The sequence below is a fragment of the Musa acuminata genome, chromosome BXJ3-4, assembly GCF_036884655.1.
Source record: "Musa acuminata AAA Group cultivar baxijiao chromosome BXJ3-4, Cavendish_Baxijiao_AAA, whole genome shotgun sequence".
Taxonomy (NCBI): Eukaryota; Viridiplantae; Streptophyta; class Magnoliopsida; order Zingiberales; family Musaceae; genus Musa; species Musa acuminata.
In genome coordinates, this window is record NC_088352.1 from 17,007,673 (window position 1) to 17,027,500 (window position 19,828).

The following is a 19,828-nucleotide window of genomic DNA, read 5'->3' on the forward strand; positions in this document are numbered from 1 at the left end:
GGAGAGAAAGCTTCCCAACCCTTAACAGCGTCGCATAGCCGTGTACTGATCAACCGAAGAGACGGATGGGACCCACCGGCGGGCGATCTGATGCTTCTCAGGTACATGACCGGGTACGTCTTAGGTAGCCGGGATCCCTTGAATTATGGCTGTACTCTTTGAACGCGCGTCCAAAGGAGGAAGGAGACGTGAAGGGAAGCGACGAGGAAAATTATGAAGTTAGGAAGAGGAGGTTTTCTCGGCCAAACTCGCCGGCGAACTGAAAGAAGAGTTGAGGATGGTTTTCGTGCACGCGTCACGGTGACAGCGAGGAACCAACAACAGCTGAGAACGGCGCTCTGCCACCACAGCTGTTCATCTTCATCCAAATCGATTCTTCTTGGAACATAGCATTAGCTTTCTCAAAGATTAGCCTTTAACTAACACAATCGCAGCACAAAAAGTTCAACAAGGAAAAGATCTTTTCTCCTTTCCTTCACTCCTCTCTTTGATTCATATGATTCTGCTATGCGATGCGTCGTTGACTGATGACCCAAATCGAGTTCGCATAAGCAACAACAAAAAAGGGGGAAAATGATATAAATCGGATTCGACTTATCTTCTCTTACGAAATTAACTTCAAAGATAGATTTTCGATAGTTGCAGCATCGCTTCTGAAGAATTCATCTCGAATGGCCTCTGCGTCTTTGAGCTACGAGAGTGATCAGTTTGGACGAAAGGAATCACTTTGATGCGAATTCCGTTGCGACGGACAGCGCCGAGTGGTCTGGCTCCTCTTCCAATGGAGCTGGGACGTTGAGGTCGATGAAGTCATCGTTAATGGCCAAGGCAGAGAGCTGCGGCGGCGGAAGGAGAGCGGGGACTTTTGTGGCGACGTCGATGGCGGAGGAAAGGTGGGATCTTTTATGACCGCCAAGAGCCTGGCCGGAGGAGAAGACCCTGTAACAGTAAGGGCAATCGAAGAGCATGGGCTCACGATCAGCAGCATCGGCATCGGCATCGGCATCGGCGGTAGTAATGCATTCTAGCCCCACCCTCTTGTGACTCGCGCGGTGGCCGCCGAGAGCTTGATACGATCGGAAGAACTTGCGGCACGTGCTGCACTGGTACCTTGTCTTCTTCCGCCGCGATCTGGTGGCGACCGGCGGGTCCTTCTTTTCCACCACCTCGTCATCGTAATAGATCGCCTCCACTTGGTCACCATTGGCCTCGACGCAGCCATTGGATTGGTGGCCCCTTGCTTCGGATTTGGGCCTGGCGTCGCGGGAGAGAAGCATGAGGCAGCGGGCGACGTCCTCCTCGGTGGAGGTGTTAGAGATGGAACTGACCGGCCTAGCGTCAGCAAAGGCATCTTCTTGGAGGCGAGGACGGCCAAACCGCCGTCGGAAGGACGACTCCGCGTCGCTCTCGCCATCCTGGACAACAGAGTAAGATCCGCCCGCGACGCCCTCGGCCGCAGCTCCGGGGGTGGAGAACTCGGAGTCCGCAAGGCGGAAGCTTTTCCTGGGATTCTCCCGCAGTCTATACGCCACTGCTACCGCCGGCCCATCCTCGGCCGCCACCGGGAAGGAAGACGAGGAGGCGGGCGGCGAGGGGAAGGCCTGCCGAGCCATCTTAAAAGCAGAGGTCACGTGAGACCGCATGTGGTCGGCGAGGGCACGGCCACCGGAGAAGCGGCGGCGGCAGAACCTGCATCTGTGCCTCACCATGGCCTCAAAGATTGTCTCTTTAGATCCTCTGCAGCATCATGCTTGTTCTCTCAACTGTTCCATCGCTTCACTCTGTCTTCTCCTCTCCTCTTCAAGAGCTGTCATGTGGGAATCATGAGAACATAGGCGAAGCCTATAAACTAGAAAATGCGCAGGTGAGAAGAGTAGCGTTGGAAAAACTATTAAAAGCATAATATTTTTTTTCTCTTTATTTATTAAAATAGGTTCCTCATCAAAATACCAACTTGATATCCAAATAAAAATATCAACCAGTACAACATAAACAATAAAGCAAAAATCAATCACACAGTGAGACCAAATCTTTTTAATATGGAAAACCTAATGTGGGAAAAACCGTGGGACCGTAATCCACCTCAAACTTCTACTATCAATAATAATGATAACAGGTTTACAGTAGGTCTTCTCTAGAATAACTAGAGGATCAGAATAATATCAAGAACATAGATCTTGGCTCTAGCATATCATCGGATGGATCTCCTCAAAAGAGAATTATAGGTCTCACAAAGTGGATATCGCAGGAAAGTACCTTAGAGAGGGTAAACTGCAGATCAACATCGTTTGGATTATAGAGTTTGCTGCAAGGATTCTCCACATAAAATTTGGGCCAAAACTGACAACGTTTGGCCACAAATCGTAAGTAGAAAATTCAGAAACCTAATCTTTCTCTCTCTCTCTCTCCTCTGCACGTCGCTTGCTGCACGCTGCAATCTTGATCTATTTTTCTCACCTTCTCTCTCCTCTTTTTAATTTCTTTCATTTGCTGATTTGGGCTCAATAGGCCCAATTGTTTAAGCCCACATATGGGCTGGACCCAACAATTCTCCCCCTCCAGCTCATATGGTGGGTTGCACCAAGCCCGCTCTTTGCCTACATGCTTCAAGCTTCTCCTTAGGCAAAGACTTTGTTAACATATCTGATACATTCTCATTGGTATGTATCTTTTCCAACTGTAATTCTTTCATCTCAAGCACATCACGAATCCAGTAATATCTCACATCAATATGCTTGGATCTAGAATGGTATGTTGAATTCTTAGAGATGTGAATGACGCTCTGACTGTCACAGTAAACAGTATATCCTTCCTGTTTCAAGCTCAATTACTATAGAAACTTTTTCATCCATAAAGCTTCCTTGCAGGCTTTAGTAATTGCTATGTATTCTGCTTCTGTGGTTGATAGAGCAACACACTTCTGTAACTTAGACTGCCAAGAGACTGCTCCTCCTGCAAATGTCATCAAGAATCCCGAAGTGGACTTCCTGGAATCAGTATCACCTGCCATGTCTGCATCTTTGTAACCTTCTAACACAGGTTCATCATTACCAAAACATAAACATAACCTGGAAGTACCTCTTAGATATCTTAATATCCATTTCACTGCTGCCCAATGTTCCTTTCCAGGTTTAGAGAGAAATCGGCTGACAACTCCAACTGCATGAGCTATATCTGGCCTAGTACAAACCATAGCATACATCAAACTACCTACTGCAGATGAGTAAGGCACTCTGGACATTTCTTCTTTTTCTTTCTCACTTGTAGGACATTGTTTCGAACTAAGCTTGAAATGACCTGCAAGTGGAGAACAAACTGCTTTGGCTTTACTCATATTGAATCTTTCAAGAACCTTTTCAATGTAAGTCTCCTGAGATAGCCAAATCTTCCTTTTCTTCCTATCACGAAGAATCTTCATGCCAAGTATTTGTTTCACCGATCCCAAGTCTTTCATGGAAAAAGACTTACTTAGCTCTCTTTTAAGCTTTCCAATTTTTTCAACATCATGGCCAACAATCAACATATCATCAACATATAGCAGTAAAATAATAAAATCATCATCTAAAAATTTTTCATAAACACACAATGATCAGATGTGGTTCTATCATACCCTTGGCTCATCATAAAGGAATCAAACTTCTTGTACCACTATCTAAGTGCCTGTTTGAGTCCATATAAGCTTTTCCTAAGCTTACATACCATATTTTATTTTCCCTTGACTTTGAAACCTTCTGGTTGCTCCATGTAAATTTCTTCTTCTAAGTCACCATGAAGAAATGTTGTTTTCACATCAAGTTGCTCAACTTCTAAATTCAAGCGGGCAGTCAAACCAAGAACAACTCGGATAGAGGACATTTTCACAACCGGAGAAAATATTTCTTCAAAGTCAATACCTTTCTTCTGACTGAATCCTTTCACAACTAGTTATGCCTTGTATCTCTGTTGTGAGCTATTGCTTTCAGTCTTCAATTTGTAGACCCACTTATTCTTGAGAGCTTTCTTCTCTTTAGGCAATCTTACCAAGTCATAAGTGTGGTTCTCAAGCAAGGATCTCATCTCTTCTTGCATGGATTTAACCCACTCATTCTTATTCTCATGTAGAATAGCTTCTTGATAAGTTTCTGGTTCTCCCCTGTCAGTAAGCATAACATACTCATGTGGAGGATATCTGGTATAGGGTTGTCGCTCTCTAGTGGATCTTCTCAATGGAATCTCAACTAGTGGTGGAGGTGCCTGTTCAGTTGGTTTAGCATCATCAACTGTAGGTGTATCATCACTAGTATTCTCACCATAATCTTCTTGTTCATCTCCCCCATGATCATCATGAACTATAGGTGAAGGAACTGGACCCAAACTCCAAGGAATATAAACAGATGTTTCTGGCTTCTCAATATTATCACCATTATCAAACAATTGGTCTTCAAGAAACACAACATCTCTGCTTCTAATAATCTTCTTATTCACTGGATCCCATAATATGTACCCAAACTCTTCATGACCATATCCCAAGAAGATACATGCTTTTGCCTTATTATCAAGCTTGGACCTCTCATCTTTGGGAATATGAATAAATGCTTTAATCCAAAGACTCTCAAATGATTATAAGATATATCTTTTCCTCTCCATACTCTCTCTGGAATATCATCTTGCAGAGGAACTGATGGAGAAAGATTTATCAGGTCAACTGTAGTTCTCATAGCCTCCCCCCAAAATGACTTCGGTAACTTGGCGTGAGAAAGCATACACCTAATCCTTTCTTCAATGGTTCTGTTCATCCTTTCTGCCACACCGTTCTATTGAGGAGTTTTAGGAACTATTTTCTCAAGCCTGATACCATGGAACCTGCAATAATTCTCAAAAGGACCCCTGTACTCGCCACCATTATCTGATGGAATACACTTTAGTTTTCTGCCAGTTTCTCTTTCAACATTGACATGAAACTCATTGAAAACATCAAGTACCTGGTCTTTAGATTTCAAAGCAAAAGCCCTCACTTTTCTAGAATGGTCATCAATAAAAGTAACAAAATAAAGAGCACCTCCAAGAGTTCTAGTTTACATTGTACAAACATCCGTCTGAACTAAATCAATAACATCTGATCTTTTAGATGATGGATATGTCTGAAATGCAACTCTATGTGTTTTTCCAACTAAGCAATGATCATAAGATTTAAGAGATGTACCTTGCAACTCTAGTAAGAACTGCTTTCTAGCAAGAGTTTGAAGTCCCTTCTCGCTGATATGTCCAAGCCTCTTGTGTCAAAGATCTATACTTTCACCTTTTCGAATTGTATTAATCTCTCCTTTGTGTAGCTTAGCTTCCATGACATAAAAAGAGTTAATCTTCTTTCCTTTTGCTACAATTAAAGAACCTTTAGTGAGTTTCCATTTACTTTCACCAAAATAGTGTGCAAAGCCCTCATCATCAAGTCTACCTGTAGATATCAAGTTAAGACGAATATCTGGGACATACCTTACATCTTTGAGTATCAATTTGCTCCCAATACTGGTCTCCAAGAAAATATCTCCAATACCCACAATCTTAGATGTACCACTGTTTCCCATTCTAACATTACCAAAATCACCAATAGTGTAAGATCTAAAGAAATCACCATGAGAAGTGACATGAAATGAAGCACCAGAGTCAATTACCCAATTACTGTCCTGAGCTACAAGGCTAGCACAACCTTCATCACAGACAATAGTGATATTACCTTCAGTAGTAATTGTATTGGTCTCTTTCTCATTTTTCTTCATTTCATTCTGTTCTCGCTTCCAAAACCTATACTCTTTCTTCATGTGACCTGGCCTATTACAGTGAAAACATTTGATATCTCTTCTAGACCTGGATCTTCCTCTATATCCATGTGGATTTCTGTTATGACTTCTTCCACGTCTTTCTTGTTTTTCAGTAACAAATGCACCAGAAGAAGATTCACCCTGTTCTTTCCTTCTGCATCTTCATTTAGCAAACTGTCTTTAACCATATCTATAGTTAGAGTCCCCTCTGGCATGGAGTTACAAATAGTCACCACATACGTTTCCCAACTTTCTGGTAAAGAGCTGAGAAGTAATAATTCCTGCATCTCATCATCTATATTCATTTTCATAGCAACCAACTTGTTTGCAAGACTCTGAAATAGACTTATGTGCTCAACAATGTTACCACCATATTTATACTTCAAATTTACAAGCCTTCTGATGAGAGAAATTCTATTTCCCATTGTCTTTTTCGCAAAGAGGTTTTCTAACCTTTGCCAAAAAATATCAGCTCTGGTTTCATCTGAAATATGCTCATACAAGTTTATATTCATCCATCTTCTAATATAGGCAATAGCTTTTCTATGTTGAACTTCTCATTCTTCATCGTCCATAGTAGAAGGTTTATCTTTAACCTTGATAGGCTTATACAAATCTTTGCAATATAGCAAATCTTCCATCAGACGCCTCCAAGTGGAATAATTTGACGAGTTCAATTTAATCATACCATCTGACTGCTCCATTTCAATCGCACAAGAAAACTAGCACCAAACAACCTAATGCTATGATACCACTTGTTGGGAAGAAATCTGTTAAAGCGGAATATTCTTTTCCCTCTTTGTGTATCAAAATGGGTTCCTCATCAAAATACCAACTTGATATCCAAATGAAAATATCATCCAGCACAGCATAAACAATAGAACAAAAATCAACCACACAGTGAGACCAAATATTTTTAACGTGGAAAACCCAATGTGGGAAAAACCACGGGACCGTAGTCCACCTCAAACTTCCACTATCAATAATAATGATAACAGATTTACAGTAGGTCTTCTCTAGAATAACTAGAGGATCAGAATAACATCAAGAACATAGATCTTGGCTCTAGCATATCATCGGATGGATCTCCTCAAAAGAGAATTATAGGTCTCACAAAGCGAATATCGCAGGAAAGTACCTTAGAGAGGGTAAACTGCAGATCAACACCGTTAGGATTGTAGAGTTTACTGTCAGGATTCTCCACATAAAATTTGAGCCAAAACTGACAACGTTTGACCACAAATCGTCTAAGTAGAAAATTCAGAAACCTAATCTTTCTGTCTCTCTCTATTTCTCTGCACGTCGCACGTGGCAATCTGATCTATTTTCCTCACCTTCTCTCTCCTTTTTTAATTTCTTTTATTCGCTGATTTGAGTTCAACACGTATGGGCTGGACCAACACAATTTTGTCAACTCCGCAAGGCGGAAGCTTTTCCTGGGATTCTCCCGCAGTCTATACGCCACTGCTGCCGCCGACCCATCCTCAGTCGCCACCGGGACGGAAGACGAGGAGGCGGACGGCGAGGGGAAGGCCTGCCGAGCCATCTTAGAAGCAGAGGTCACGTGAGACCGCATGTGGTCGGCGAGGGCACGGACACCGGAGAAGCGGCAGCGGGAGAACCTGCATCTGTGCCTCACCATGGCCTCAAAGATTGTCTCTTTAGATCCTCCGCAGCATCATGCTTGTTCTCTCAACTGTTCCATCGCTTCACTCTGTCTTCTCCTCTCCTCTTCAAGAGCTGTCATGTGGGAATCATGAGAACATAGGCGAAGCCTAGAAACTAGAAAAGGCGCAGGTGAGAAGAGTAGCCATCCCCCTCCTCTCTCAAGTTCCATCAAAAGACAGCAGACAGGTGGATACCACAAGGTTAATCCAAAGGAAGGCCGGTAACTCCTCTTTCTTCCATTTCACCGGAGCAAGCGAACACAGTCGCATTGTGTCACTTCAGTACGCAGCAACAGAACACAGCTTCCATGTTCTTGACATTGAAGTGGGGGATTGACTCCTCCATACACTAGGCGAAACTAAAGTGCAAGAAGAAACTGGAACTGCCTCCTTCGCTTGATGGCAGCGGTATTGTTTGTGCATTTGACCATATTTCCACTACAAAGCCATTCATGTGCATCACGCGACCATACGAGGGGCATCTCGACATCATCAACAGGTTGTCTCGATCCATCATTGACGTCAAACACGCTGCAACTTTCGTGGCTCTTCGCCCACAGAACGATGCAGAGGCCGGCGAACATGAGAACTACTCGTGCTATGCTGCAAGAAAACAGCGAACTTGGATGATAAATACAGCCAGTTCTGTATCTTTTTCATGTTGACCTGACACAGTTGACTTCAATTTACTGCAATTTTGCCCCAGACTTAGTCAGCAGAGGAAAAATAAGATGCTTAGACAATCAATTAGTCACTTACCAATCTTAAAATTGGTAAAGCTTACTTATCATTCCATATTGGCTTGAAACAGTGCAAAAACACAACAATGAAGTCCAGCTTAATAAAAATGAATCTGTGCATGATCCCAAGTAGCTTTATACAGTAAAACTGTTGCTTAAAGGTCTTTCTACAAGTTTATACAGTAACCCTGGAGAACTACTATTTCAGACTCTAATGCATGTGATGTATTATTCTACAGCTGCACTCAGTTAAGTCAAAGTGGGGAATTGTTGGGGGATAGATTAAACTCAAGACAGCATTTTATTAGCTTTTGGAGTGTGGATAGGTGTCAGCCTTATCTTTCTACCAACTTCTCACACTCATGGCATGCAATTCAAAATATACCTGACCAACTAAAGGAAATCAGAATTGGATGCCACTTCCTACCTTCCTAAACTTATGATCTGCCCGGAGAGGATGGCTGAAAGAATAGCTAGCTGCACAGAGTGTTTGGATGGGGCTAAAGATGGCAACAAGAGGAGGGCCTTTTCTGTTCAGACACCACATCTGCAATGCTATGCACACACCAACCATTGCTCCTCCCTGCAGATAAGAAAGAACAAGGAATCACTTTCAGATACAGCTGAAGCAGAACACTAGTCTTGAAGCAATGGAGCCAATCATTACCAAGAACCAAGTATAGATGGCAGTGTCACCAACATGTATTTTGCCTTGTGTTAGGACTTGCATCAGTGCAGTGAGAGCAGAAGCCAGCACAGAAGTTATCACGCATGAAGATGAACCTCATCATATTTGCAGTCTGCATTAATGCTGAAAAAGAAATCATACTTAGTTGTCCTGAGAAGAAAGATTTAGAAAGTTCTAAACTTGCATTTTTACAAACAGTTAGATTACATAGGTAGATATAAACTTCTTATATCTATTGTAGTTTGCCTCAAATGTTAGTATGATACATAAATCAAACACAACAGAATAAAGCAAGCTAGGAACGATCCAATTGAATGATTATGAAGAACCTGATTGCAATTCTTGCAAGCAAGACTAGTTTCTAGCAACAGCCTATTTGATCCGTAATGGTTCTCCATTGTGTTTTCACATGTTTGTTGACATAAAACAAAATCCTTGTGTGTTCACAGTGAAGAGCGCCAATAGTACAGTTTGATTTGGAAGCTAATTACCTGCAATTGCAAAACTACTGCTGCTAAGAGATAGAAGCAGCCTAAGATCCAATCGCTGTAGGTGTCCTTGTCCAAGTGCTTCATCAATAATTTTGGCTCCTTGCTTTTTAAGTTGGGAGAATTGGAATTGCTGCGGAAGCAGCTCATTGCTACAGCACCACTAAAGCATACAAATGTTTCCCCAACTTTGGCTCTACTGTACCAGTATTCTACTTCAAACTTCTCCAACCTGCAAGGCACTGAAACTATTGATGCAGCAACATGACTGAGTCAGACATTTTGACAAGCAGAACGTGGACATTATCTGAGATGGTGTCAAATGCAAGCCAAGTGCTTTCGGATGTAAGTGTGTAAGAATGCGTACCTGAGGCAGACTGCAACGATGAAGATGAGGCCAGGAGCGAGATTAGACATTGCAGAAGCAATGGCCGGAGAGGTCTTCTTCATTCCCAGCATCATCTACACTCTACATGTCAATAACTATATCCAAGAAAGATAAAGACAAAAAAAAAAACAAAAAACAATGTGGGTAAAGGAAAAAGCTTTTTAAGTCATTTGATTCCAAAATGACTTAAGGATATTTGTAAGCTATTTACTTCCAAAATCAAAATCTCAGTATAGACAGTAAGGATATTTGTAAGTTGAATAGAATCAAAATTTTATTTTTTATATGATGTATAAATAAATAATATGATGTAATCGCGCATGAAAATGATAAGATAATCAAATCGTAATCAATTCAAAGTAATTATTTTTTTAGTAGATAAAAAAAACTCTTGTAAATAAGACGATTATACATATATGGATTTTGAAAATAATACAAGGCTCAATATTCCTCTATCATTTTTAGTGTAAATGTGTCATTCAATAGATACATAACCAAGGTTTGATATCACCTTACGATTAATTATAGGGTAGTGAGATAGTTAACATTTCGTGTTGATATCACCCTATGATTAATTATAGGGTACTGACATAGTTAACATTCGTGACGTAAAATCATCAATTAAAAACTAAAGATATATTAAATATTATTAATATCTAAGCTTCTGGATATTAAGACACATGAAAGTAGTAGACTTATTTGTATTAACCTTAGTATATACAACGTTTGAATTAACCTGAAGAGTTGTGGCTAGTGGATCCTCCTCACCCTCCAAAGCCATGCAGCACAAACTGAGCTATCAATATGGCGCTCAACTTTGCAGACCATTTCTTCCTGCATGCATCCATACAGCAACTCAACTGTCTGGGGGGAGAGAGAGAGAGAGAGAGAGAGAGAGAGAGAGAGAGATACCTCTCGCAAATGTAGGCCGAAAGGATGGAAGACGAAGGCGGTGGCCAAGCCGGCGAAGATGGGCAGGAACAGCGGGTCGAGGCCGGCCGCGCGGAAATGGTTTGAGATCACCATGTAGACACCGTAGATGATTGCACGCTGAAGAGACCAGTGATGATGACGACTTCCTCCAACGACTCCCCTCTCGACATCCTTATCTATAAACTGCACAAGGTGAAGAAGGTGAGAGAGTTCTTTGTACTGCAAAGGCCGCGTTACCTCCTTCAACAGTCGTCGACGTTCCTCTGATGGTGCTATAGCAGTAGCAATGATAATACTACTGCTATTAATGGCAGTCAACAAAGACGGACAGAGCTTTCAATGGGCAGAGTCGTGCTGCTATTTGAAACGCCCCGATTGTGTACGTTCGGCACGTGTGGCTGTGCGAGCTCACCACCGACGCTGACGCCACGCCGGCCCATATTTAATCTTCGGTCCGCTGAATCGACCTAATGTATGAGCCGGGCCGGATGGTACTGTTTGGTAGGCTGAATGATAATTTTCGCATGTGTATATATATATATATATATACCTGATGTGATAATTAACTTGAATCGTTGATTTGAAATGCTTGAGTTTAGTAATACACCAACCAAGCCATTATAAATTAAGTTTAAGCCATCTCCTATTTTCGATGTAACTATTATAATTACTCATACTTATGGGTTTGATGCCAAAGTTAAATATATTATGGGTTTGATGCGATCGGGAAATATAAGTATAATTCAGAAATAAATTCTTACATGGCATAAATTAGGTTTAACCTAGTGGTGCCTTCACGACATGAAATATCACCTACTTATCACGTCCAATATTAAGTTGACTGTAATAAGACAATCGATCCATTAACTTATTGACTTACAATGCTTAACCTTAGGTTAGTAGTAATACACTCATCAGGTGATCGTAAAATAACCAAGTCTTCTCTCAATTTCAACGTGGATATAATAGTAAATTCATTATTATATTATGTGTTTTTAAGAGTTGATTAGGGATCCTTTTACTTACCTTTTCGCCTTTAGATGATTATTGCCTACGTGAGATCTTATGGTTTTTCAAAATTATCTAATGATGTTTTAAATCCTCGGCTATTTGATAATCGAAAAAGTTATCTCAAACCCTCAATCGTGTACATTTGATCGGGAAATGATTACACAATGATTGTTATTTTTAAAATCATTGTTCACAATAATACCTATATATAGCCATAAATATGAAATTTTGAAGATATTTTGATCCGACACTCATGTGAAACAAAAACAATGATACGATCATTGTAACTGACTTTGATGCCTTGGTAGCATAGTTGATGCAAAGCCTAAACAAACAAACCTGTCTCAATCCAATCCAAACCCTAGAAATGTGGAGTTCAAGTCGTAATCAGGTTTCGGTGGGCAGGAGGACATCAATCGCTGCAGTGTTGCCATTAGTTGGGCAACCAATCCATTGTTTTCTTCTGGTCTAATTTATTGCAGTGTAAAATTATTGTTAGGTTTGGCTAAACATCAGAAAATCAGCACATTAATTAACCATAGTTTTCTTGTCTCATCAAACTCAGAGAGGAAGACATGCATCCTCAGATTACCAAAAGCAAGCTAGTGGTACGCAGTCACTAACAGAGACAACCAGGTTGTTTCATGGGTTGAGGTGGTGACACACCTCAACTGAGAGGACTCAAGTACGTGAGAGTTACTGCATGGCAATCGAGAGAGAGAGAGAGAGAGAGAGAGAGAGTTGCCTGATAAAGACAATCACACACACTTAACTTTCATGAAGGTGTTTTGCCAGTGTTTCCTTCCTCCCAACCAAGCATTGCAGCTTCTTTTGCATGGCTTCTCCAAAAGAGTCTTCTGATAGGGAAAGGCCGAATGATTTATTTCCAAAGGAACAGATCATCCGAACTAATTTCTTACTCAGCAAAGAGAGAAAAAAGATCATCAAGACATGTTTCTTTTCCTGCTTCTCTTCTGCTCATGAATCAAGCATCTTATTCTGCAATGGCCGATTAATCCTGAAGCATTGGCAGATAATAAATTCTTATCTTGTTTTCGCTTTCAGAAATCATGGAACTCTTATCCTCGTAGATCATAGTTCTGGTGATGGATCAGAAGAGCAGATTTCCAAGAGAAATCCACCTACAACATCAATTTAAGAGCTCCAAATCGTACTCACCATGGAGAGCAGAAAAGAAATGTGGTTCATTCACCAATGACATATTGATACAAAGCAGTCCCCCAATTCCATGCATGCATAGAGAATAAGCAGCAGCAGCAGCAGCAGCATTCGTATCATGCGGAGAGCTTCGGATACACCTGCACATACGACCCACATGCATCTCGTGCATGGCAACAGACATGCTTCAATTATTTATTGGACCAAGAACAAACTTGCTGCCATAAGATAATGAGCTCGTTTGTTCCTACTCAACACGATGGGCTCAGCAGTGGCACAGATTCAGAGGAAGCCAAAACCTAATGGAGAAAAAGGAGAGAGAATATTGCTCTTGTCTTCAACCGCATGTGGGATGGGTGAGAAGGTAGAACAGTAGTAGTAGCATGACAATGAGAATCACAAAAGTACAGCTATAATTAGATTCTGCATGATAGGATGATTATGCACTCATAATTATTCAGCTATTACTGCTCGAAAAAGAATGTAAAAGCATTAATGCAAGTTTAGAGAGATAGAGAGTGAGAGAGGACAAGAAATGGTCGTGGTGGAGTACTATGTGCTGCTGAGCTGCATTGGGGTTTCCCTTCAGGATTGGAGGCGCTGGAAGAAGAGGCTTGAATCACGTAGTTCGTCCTCCTCTTGGTCAAGCTGATGCCGTCGCCCGCTGAGATTTTCTTGGCCTTGGCTCTCCCCTTCTCCTTCTGTTGCTTCTGCTTCCTCTTCGTCGTCCTCCTCCTCTTCCTCATCTGCTTCGTCGTTATTCTCCATAGGGTCACGTGCAGCAGTCTGGTTGGTGTCGTCGCCTTTGCTGTTGTTGAAATCGAACCTTAAGCCGCCCATGTCGGAGAATTTGAAGCTCTGGTGGTCGGCCGGCACCACGATCGCATCGAGTAGCTCGGAGTTATCCTTCCCTTGATCGTTACTGGCTCCAGACGCATGAACAGTGGCTACATTTGCAGTGGGGGAAGCGGAGGAAGGATGAGGCTTGTTGGTGAGAGACTTGGAGTAAAGCTGGTCCAGCTGTTGGAAGTATGGGCAGGTCTTGGAGTGCTGCGGCCGCTTCCTGCCACTTTCCTTGGTCTTCCTGAAGTACTTGTTGATGTTCTCCCACTTCTCCTTGCACCGCTTCGCGGTCCGGTGGTAGCCCATCGTGGCCAGCGTCCCGCTCACCTCCTCCCACAGTGGCCCCTTCAGCCCCGGCTCCCGGAATCTCGATTCAAGCCCGCTCCGGACGCGGATCAGTGCCTGCACCTCCGCTTTCGGCCATCTACTCGTGTTGAACATCACCTTGTTGCTATCTGGATTCCCATTGTTGTTGAAGGTCTCGATTTGGAGGTTGCCGATGTTGTTGACGTTCTCCTCCTTGTCGTCGTCAACGTCAGGAGACTGGAGTTTGGAAGGGAGGTTTAGGCTCACGCCGGTTATCTTTTCGAGAAAGGAGATGATGGCGGCCTCGCGGGAGGAGGCGAGAGCGCGTTCCTGGGCTCTCGCAGCAGCCTCGCGGCTGGACTTAGCCGCCTCCTGCTTCCTCCATGCCTCCTCGCGGCTGGTCCTCTCTTGCTCCCTCCTCTCCATCACCTCCAAGAACTTCATGTGGAGGCCCTCCTGGTGGTCCCTGATCTGCTTCACGAGGTTCTCGAAGAAGGCAACCACCGAGCTCAGCTGCCTCTGCCGCCGCTTCCTCCTCCGCCTCCCGCTGCCTTTAGGGACCTTCTTCGCCGGCGCCTCCTCCCCCGCCGACGTTTCGGACGTCCCACCGACACGATCGGCCGTCCGTAGTCCTGGAGGGGCCGCGGCGGTGACATGCAAAAGAGGGGTCTCGTCACCCGTAAGAGCAGAGCCCGAGCCAGTCTGATTGGGTCCGCCACCGGGCTTGTAGATGGCCTCCAGTTCACTGAAGATCTTGTAATTGCTGCCACCGGCGGCTGATAGATGATCAGAATCCGCTACCTCTTTGCTCTTTCTGGAGTACTTGGCATTTGATGTCTCGGTCTCTGTGTCCGTGCACCTCTTGTTGTTCCTGTTGATGTAGTCTATATCTAATGGCCTCCTGCAGTGGTTCAAACATGAGAGTACAGTGACTGCACAATATATATATATATATATATGTATGTATATATATATATATATATATATATATGTGTATATATATGTATATATATGTATATATGTATATATATGTATATATGTATATATATATATATAAACAATTAATTATTACCACGAGAGCTCTTTAATGGCGGAATCAGCTTCTCTCTGCCAATGGTGGAGGCGACTCTCGGATCCATCGTCTCCTTGCAAGATGCCGCCATCATCATCATTGATGCCCTCTCGGCTGCCGCCACCGCTACTCTCGTTGACCGCCAGCTTAAAGCTCATGGCGGCGGCCAAAAATGACGGCCCTCCGCCGGTGGTGCCGCCGGAAATGATACGTGTGGGCGACGCGGAGGTCTCGGGAGCCGAATCCTGATCCAGGCCAAGGTGATGATGCGGGATCAGCCTCCTCGGCTCCAGGTACTGCTGCTGGGGGTGGAAGAGCTGGAACTGGGTGGGCTGCTGGGTGATGGGGATGGAGTGGAAATGGGACAAGTGGGGCGGCAGCGCCGGCGGCTGCGGCTCGTGGTGGGCGTGTGGGTGATGAGGGTGGGGGAGCGGGTAGTACTTGAGAGGGTTCGGAGCTGAAGAGTGGATGTCGGTGGGGGCGGCAGCGGCTGCCGCTGCGGCGGGATTTGCTGAGGAGATGGTGAAGAGCGACGGGCCGCAGCTTTCCACCATGAATTGTTGGATCTCCGACACTCCATATCCCGACTGCATCTTCTCCCCTCCTCTCTCTCTCTCTCTCTCTCTCTCTCTCTCTCTCTCTCTCTCTCTCTTCTCTCTCTCGCTCCTCCTTGACTCTATTTGCTCGTTCGTCTCACCTGCGGGTCAACAGGGAAACGCTTCGCCTTTTCTTCTGTATACGACTTTTAGATCTGCCCTCCCATCTGCTCCAGCTTGAAGACCAGCCACTGGGACTGGTCTTCCAGATTCGGAGCTGCACCACTGCCCATGTGTACTCTGCAATCTCTCCTTTTTCTCCCTTTTGTGTGGGGAGGGCGACAGCAACACTCGGAAAGCAGTCGAGCTTCCTTGATGGACAAGCCAGAGCAACACAAAAGCCACCGGCGAGGAATCCCCTCGCTCTCGCTCTCTCGCGTGGTATAGTGTGGCGGTGAAGACAGAGAGGGGGAGGGGTTAAAGAAGGGCGCAGCAGAGGGTGACGTCAGGATGCGGCAAAGGATGAGCACGTGTGGGAGGGCAGAACCGTGAACTGAGAGGGCTGGTTGAAGCTCGACGCACGCGTGTAGGTACGTGCGAAGACCATGGCAGTGGGTTTTGTCACGTACGCACTTGGATTTGCGTGCGTGCGTGCGTGCGTGCGTGTGAGAGAGAGAGAGAGAGAGAGAGAGAGAGAGAGAGAAGAGGGGGAGCGGAATGGGTCACGGGAAAGTGGTGGGATGCGGTTCGTGTCGGGTTGGTGTGTCGGCACGAAGGGAGAGTGTAAGAGAGGGCGACGCAACGACGGCTGCTTGCTGGCTACGTGAGAAGGTGTCATGATGGGAGTCTAGTATCCTTCGCAGGTGCTTCTTCTTGGTTTCCCGGGTCGATTCAGCAGGGGAGCGACGAGGGGACACGAATCCAACGCGAAGCTGCGGTACGTCGATCAGATCGGATTCCATTGGATCGAGGAGAGGAGAAATGTTGGATCATATCATCGAGATAAAGATCACGACATCAAGAGTCGTCCATCTCGTAAATAAAGGACTGAAATCACCCACGTGTCTTCTCTTGAATAAGTAGTGAAACAAAGGATATAGAAAACAAAATAACAATAAAAAATAAAATAACTTCGAAAAAATTAACAATACCGTAAATTATTTGAAAAAATCCAAACCAGAAGTATTAAAAATATGTCCGATAATTTTCCTTCCATACTTAATAAAAAATATATATGAGTGTTAAAGAGTATATATTATATTATTCCTCATTGTTGTCTCCTTTGCTCTATGTTGTATTCCATATTTATAAATATATATCTTTAATTTAAAAGATTAATATAACTTAAACACCTTCAATAATTTTAATTTAATTTATATGTATTATTACTATTTTCGAGCATATTAAAAGATCAACATATTTTATGATTCATAAAAGAGTACAGCTAAAACAAAAAGATGTTCATACATAAACTGGAACCTAATAAATAATATACTAAGCTCTCGCTTGTGTTTGCACACTTGTTTCCTAACCTAATCTTCTCTCTCTCTCTCTCTCTCTCTCTCTCTCTCTCTTTTGTTGACATCGAGATCACAGGATCCATCACATGAGTTCACCCTACATTTCTTTCGACATCTTTTCCTCACTCCATATCACAAAGCTTTCATTGTCCAGTCGACGTCCAAGTCATCCTAATGCAATAGAAAAGACTAAATTCCCAAGCGGCTACCCTTCACACCCATCCAACTCATCAGCCTAAGCAACATATATGATTGATGTGATATATTTCGAGTCTCTTCAAGAAAGGAGCAACCAAGAGGAGTCACAAAATATGTGGATAAGCATATGGCATGATTCATGATTGACATAGTAGATCAGTGTTATAAAAAATCGAATTACGAGGAAAAAAAAAAGAAAAAAGAGTGGAGTAGATGCTTGGGGAATAGAAATATGATGGTGAAAGGGAGGAGGGGTCACGTGTCAGCAAAAACATGCAAGCCACGAGGAAGCAGCTCAACGCGATGATTTTGTCGATTCATATAATAGTTTAATTATATATTTAAGAAAGTGATGGATGAGAAAATGATATGATATGAAACATAATGAAAAATTAATAATAATAATAATAATTCATGACTTTTTTGATGGCCGAAACATCAACCGGCTGAATGAGATGACACTCAAAAAGGACTAAAATTAATTAGGTTGATGTTACTCGAGGAGGAACGAAATGGGGTAAACCTCAAAGGAAAATAGAGTTGGATGTGGTCGATATCGAGGGAAAAGAAGCCGAATGTGATGTTTAAGAGTATAAGCATTTAATATGGATGGGGTTAAATTTTGATTGTCCACATTGTAGGTTGAAATAATACCATTGATGTGTTAATGCAGAAAGCCAGTTTGTCGAAAACCATGAAAAGAAGTCTTAGAAAATAATACGAGGTGTCAGAGTTTTTTTTTTTTTTTTTTTGTATGATGCTCCTCTAACGTTCAAGTAAAAAATAATATATAAAGGAGATTAGAGTTTCGTATGTAGTAGAAATAGAGAGGTTAAAAAAAGAAGAACATAGTGAGGAGAAGGAACAAAATCATATGTGATAACTTTTTTTTTTTTATGTTTGATGATGTGACCTACTAAATTATAAGTAGGGAAGATTTCAGGACGTCTAATACAAAAAGTTGATGAGATTTTTTTTTTCTTCAAAAAAATAGAAACACTCATTTGGGTATGACTTATAATATAAATATTGACATAAAAGCTCAAATAATTATTTATTATTTTAGGTTATGATTTGACATTTATATTCAATAAGATACATATGAAAGATACCTTACAAGTTTATTACAAAATCTGTAAAGAGTTTACGGTTAGAATCCCTTTATTTTTTTAAATTTTTAAATACTATTTTATTAAATTTGTTTAATTCCGTAAAAATTGGGTAGCGGTTTACTTAATATTTATTTATTATTAAGAGTCTGACTCCTAGTGGACTCTAAGTAGAACTCTATAAATATAGATGTATTGGTTTCTTTTCACTAATCAATGAAATATTATTCTGTCTTTTGATAAACTCTAGGAGGTTAATCCCCTTGAAATGATCAAGGAGGTCGATCCCCTCAAAGTGATCATCCCCTTTTCTCCTTTTTCTTCTATGATAAAACCAGAGGGTCTTATCATTTGATATCAGAGCAGCGATCCTCGATGTTTTTGTTGTAATTTCTTATAACACTTCACCCACTATCATAAAGAGAGAGAGAGAGAGAGAGAGAGAAAAAAAAAAGAAGAAGAAGAAGAAGAAGAAGAAGAAGCTATGGTCCTCAGCAGCCTTTGTTTCCTAACCGTGATCCTCAGCATCTCTACAACCACCTTAGTTATGCCTCCGTTGAAGATGACACTACCAACATCTCCTTCCAGCAATGCACCTCCCGGCCCTCAATAGCCGCCGTGCATCCCAACTGAGAGTAGCGTGAGGGAAGCGCGCCCCATCCCACTTGAGCGAGAAAGGGTCGCACCGCTATTCCAGGCCAACGGACCAACCCCCCTCATCACGCCTAACCTCGACAACCCTTTGCTGCTCGTTGCCCTTAACGGCACTGCTCCCAACTGCATTGCCACTGCTACCTCTCAACCCCGATAACAACCTTCCCTCCTTGTAGCGACCAAAATAGGGCAAAACCCCCCTATCACCTCACACCTTCTGCATAAATCATCAATCATCGCTGCTTCCTTCTCCCTTCGATATTGGCATCGACAATAGCCACCACAACCTCAACCCTCAATCACTCGTGATCCCTTGGCGTCGCAGCATTTCATCTCTTGGTGCGGTAGAAACATAGCATTATTATCAGCCGTGCCACCAACGTTGCTCCCAGCATCTCATCTCATGGTGCCTCTCAGCCTTGGTAACAGTAGCCTTCTAACCTCCCAGCCTGGCAGTGATAGCCTCCCAACCTTGATAGCAATAGCCTTCCAGGATCCTAGCCTCCTAGTTTCGGTGGTAGCCTCAGCACCAGCCTCGGTGGTAGCCCTGGTAGCTACTCTTAATTGTGTCGCCATCACTGCCTCCCAACCACGCCCCCAACGTTGCCTTGGGCTAACATCACCGAAAGTTACACTGAATATGACAGTACTGATGCCCTTGACCAGACATTAGAAATAAGAACTGGGGACTAAGATTT

General features: G+C 42.9%; 2 protein-coding genes and 1 long non-coding RNA gene across 3 annotated transcripts; all 3 read right to left on the reverse strand.

Annotated features, from left to right (window-relative positions):
- Positions 1-574: 574 nt before the first annotated feature.
- LOC103973010 (zinc finger protein ZAT1-like) lies at positions 575-1,860 on the reverse strand. Its single transcript, XM_009387468.3, has one exon. The coding sequence runs from the start codon at positions 1,707-1,709 to the stop codon at positions 723-725; it is 987 nt and encodes a 328-aa protein (XP_009385743.2). The 5' UTR covers positions 1,710-1,860; the 3' UTR covers positions 575-722.
- A 6,468-nt stretch (positions 1,861-8,328) lies between these two features.
- LOC135635815 (uncharacterized) lies at positions 8,329-9,911 on the reverse strand. Its single transcript, XR_010495742.1, has 4 exons — positions 9,749-9,911; positions 9,385-9,629; positions 8,873-9,016; positions 8,329-8,788 (listed from the first exon to the last, which is right to left on the reverse strand). It is a non-coding gene; the product is annotated as an uncharacterized LOC135635815 (long non-coding RNA).
- Positions 9,912-13,271: 3,360 nt separating this feature from the next.
- On the reverse strand, positions 13,272-16,116 carry LOC135634986 (trihelix transcription factor DF1-like). The gene is made up of 2 exons (XM_065145765.1): positions 15,114-16,116; positions 13,272-14,942 (listed from the first exon to the last, which is right to left on the reverse strand). Exons 1-2 carry the CDS (start codon positions 15,704-15,706, stop codon positions 13,478-13,480), a joined length of 2,058 nt encoding a protein of 685 aa, XP_065001837.1. The 5' UTR covers positions 15,707-16,116; the 3' UTR covers positions 13,272-13,477.
- Between the last annotated feature and the right edge of the window lie 3,712 nt (positions 16,117-19,828).

Bases quoted from the DNA above. Each gene is read 5' to 3' on its own strand.
- LOC103973010 (XM_009387468.3), bottom strand. From the start codon at position 1,709: ATGGTGAGGCACAGATGCAGGTTCTGCCGCCGCCGCTTCTCCGGTGGC.
- LOC135634986 (XM_065145765.1), bottom strand. From the start codon at position 15,706: ATGCAGTCGGGATATGGAGTGTCGGAGATCCAACAATTCATGGTGGAA. The intron at 14,943-15,113 runs GTAATAATTAAT...GAACCACTGCAG, and splicing joins GCCATTAAAGAGCTCTCGTG to GAGGCCATTAGATATAGACT.